Source organism: Arachis duranensis, chromosome 1, assembly GCF_000817695.3.
Source record: "Arachis duranensis cultivar V14167 chromosome 1, aradu.V14167.gnm2.J7QH, whole genome shotgun sequence".
Taxonomy (NCBI): Eukaryota; Viridiplantae; Streptophyta; class Magnoliopsida; order Fabales; family Fabaceae; genus Arachis; species Arachis duranensis.
This window is the reverse complement of record NC_029772.3, coordinates 16842016-16845265: the sequence shown is the minus strand read 5'-3', so window position 1 is coordinate 16845265 and position 3250 is coordinate 16842016. Positions and strand designations below refer to the sequence as shown.

General features: G+C 32.2%; 1 protein-coding gene across 1 annotated transcript; it reads right to left on the bottom strand.

The window, feature by feature from the left end:
• Positions 1 to 1439: 1439 nt before the first annotated feature.
• Positions 1440 to 2284, bottom strand: LOC107480553 (uncharacterized). Its single transcript, XM_052254518.1, has 5 exons — positions 2217 to 2284; positions 2032 to 2115; positions 1865 to 1949; positions 1690 to 1776; positions 1440 to 1566 (listed from the first exon to the last, which is right to left on the bottom strand). The coding sequence occupies exons 1-5, from the start codon at positions 2228 to 2230 to the stop codon at positions 1474 to 1476; spliced, it is 363 nt and encodes a 120-aa protein (XP_052110478.1). The 5' UTR covers positions 2231 to 2284; the 3' UTR covers positions 1440 to 1473.
• Between the last annotated feature and the right edge of the window lie 966 nt (positions 2285 to 3250).

Genomic DNA, 3250 nt, shown 5'->3' with positions numbered 1-3250 from the left:
AAAAAAGGAACAATGGGCTGAGACACGAAAGCATTTGTACTTTGATAAAAGTGTAACTATTTGGAGGGTTAAAAATTTGTTCGATAAAAATAACCATGACTTAGTACCACAATGCATGGTTCGCTTAATTCCGAACCATCAGCAATTAGCTGATGCAAATAAGGCACAAGATGGCATCATGTATATGTGTGGTGTGCCAACATCTCAAATTATGGGTTTATAGCTAGGCAAGCTGGTGGGGTATATCAAATATTTATAAAAGGTATTCGCATTAGTTTTTGTTTGACCTATCTTAAGTGTAAAGGTAATTTCGAAAGACACAAACCATTGATGCCTATGAAACCATAATTATTATAATGAGGAAGCCACTTAGATTTAGATATATTAATTACGTCATCATTACTTTTGGGTTTTTCTTGGAATAAAAATTCTCCCATTCATCCATAGTAAAAAATAACAACTTGAACTAGCTAAAAGTATATGAGGATTAGCAATGACAAAACACAAGGTAATAAATACAATTACATTTCCACAATTTTAAAAATTATATAGTTTTTAACATGGACTCTGAAAGATTACACCCTAAACCTGAGTGACATTTTTGGACATCTTTTTATTCCAAATTTCAATAGCAAGTCTTTGAATGTCTTCTCTCCTTGGATTATGAGGTATATATACTAAGTCTATGGCCATCTTTATTTTGTTGTATTCGTTGATCACCTAATATTTAAGACGTATACCTCCATCGTTAAATTGAGATAGATGTTATAACAAAAAAAATTGAAGTATATAATGCAAATTGGAGCAAGTGATCATACTGATATGGCATCACGTCGCCATAGATGACAGAGTGTTTGCTATTGCGCAACCTACACACTACAGTCATTACTTCAAAAACAAGAGTTTCATTATTTTTTACAACAAATTAATGCCTCCTCCATCAAAGAATTGAATTTAAGCATTTAACTTACGTGGTTTGTATAATCCTAAATTATATCATGGGTTAGGTAATTGATTTATGATACTTATGATTAGCATCTTGTTGTGACACATCTGGCTCATGAAATTTGAACTTTGAAACCATCAGCCTTTCAGTATTATCCGATTGGTAAAACCAATCGTCCAATAGTAGATTCTCTAAGAAAGAAATTTGAAAATCAATGTAAACACAATTTGAAATGGGATTGGTTTCACAAGCAAAACAGAGATATGTTTTTGAAGGTTAAAAGTCCATTGAACACACCACATTATCTATTACCTTCATCTTCTCGTGTCTTTGTTTTGAGCACTTTAGAGAGTCTAGATATGTAATCAATTCTCTACTTTTTTTCACAAATACTAGGAACTAATTATCTTTAACATTAATAGGTATGTATATCTGTGTCATTAGGTTAAATCATTTATTAGTTACAAGGATAAAAATAGTTAATTATTTTTTTTACCATAGTTGAAAAAACTCATCAAAGTAGTCTATTACCTTATAGAGATCTTCAACCTTGCCCAAAAATTTGTTTTGATGTATTCCATTGTCGCAACAGAAATATCTCGTTGTTGGAGTGCTATTTGCTGCAAGATATTAACAATAACAAGAGTAATATGAAATCAAAGCTTAACTCAAGCTATTTTGGGATAATAAATAAATAATGGCCATAATCAAAAGCTAAATTATTTATGCCATTTGAAACTTACAGCAAAAGTGGTTGGGAGGAACCATTTGTTGCCTTCCACTATAATTGCTGCACGTTTTATAAGCTTTGATGCCACCAGATTCAAAACCTACAGTTGACGAGCCAGAAATTGTCAGTCATCAATCAAATTCGACAGAATAAAAAAGGTATATCACATGAATTACTTCATGACTTACGTTATCTCCAATCCGATTTTTCGAACAAAGGGTCATCAATGCTTCTCGGCTTCCACAACAATGTTCATTAGGCACAAGAATCTCTCTGTTGATAACAAAATTGCAGGTTATATCTCATGAAATAAGCGTTTGATTCCAAATCTTCAAAATCAATAGAAGTGACCTACTGTTCCAAAGATATAGGCAACAATAGCCAACTCACTTCCCATGAAAACCATTTCTGATGTTGGCTTAAATGCCACCTCCAAGCACTATCAATTTGAATAAAAATATGTATAAGTATTTGAAACAGAGACACAAAGTATTTAGTGCATCAGGATATAAGGGAAAGAAGGGAATACTGGAATATTACCGTAGGAATCTCATCACCAAACATGTTCACCAAATCATAGGATTCGTATAGCCATGGACGTCCTCGCTGTAGTTTAAAGTCTCCACGTGTAGGAATTTTCTTCTACAAGATGCAACTTCTACGTCAAAGAGGATTTTTAATATAAAAAAAATTGAAAAAATAACAAATAATCTCTTTCGCCTATTTAAATATTATTTATAGATATGTTATGTTCTTTTAAGAGTATATCACAAGAGTGTAGAGATTTTGCTTAAGTACTTGTAATTGCTTAATTTTATTATTTTTTTTCAACTTAGTCCTAAAATCTTGAAATTTGGCTTTCATTTTTTTCCAGAACAATTCATCAGTAATAATTTAAATAAATTAGAAAGTGAGATGATATTATCTACATACCAAAGGGCTTGGATGGTTTCTATTTTTATTTTTAGGATTTTGTGAATCAGAAAAGGAAAGTAAAACCCTTTTTTTCACTATTTTCAGTTTATTTAGGGAAAAAACCCATGTCAAAAGAAGAACATCTAAATCAAGCCAATTAATTGAGTTTGTAATCTTAATCGATGATGTTGCTTTCTGACCTTTGCGTTGAGTAGTACTCTTATGCCATTTCAAGCCAGCATTTTTGCTGATTTCATGATCACTCAACGTACCGGATGGTTCGAAATCTGGTTCGTACTTTTGTGCCAAAGGACACCTTGATAATTTTTGACGCAATGGAGCCTTTGTTGCGGTTGTCTGAGCTATCACTGATGGAGGTGGCCCACTCACGGTAATATTCTCATAAGCATTAGTATCATTGATGAGCGGATAATTTGTACGCTTTTTGGCATTGTTTTTAGTATATTTTTAGTATGTTTTAGTTAGTTTTTAGTATATTTTTATTAGTTTTTAGTTAAAATTCACTTTTCTGGACTTCACTATGAGTTTGTGTGTTTTTCTGTGATTTCAGGTATTTTCTGGCTGAAATTGAGGGACTAGAGTAAAAATCAGATTCAGAGACTAAAAAGGACTGCAGATGCTATTGGATTCTGACCTCC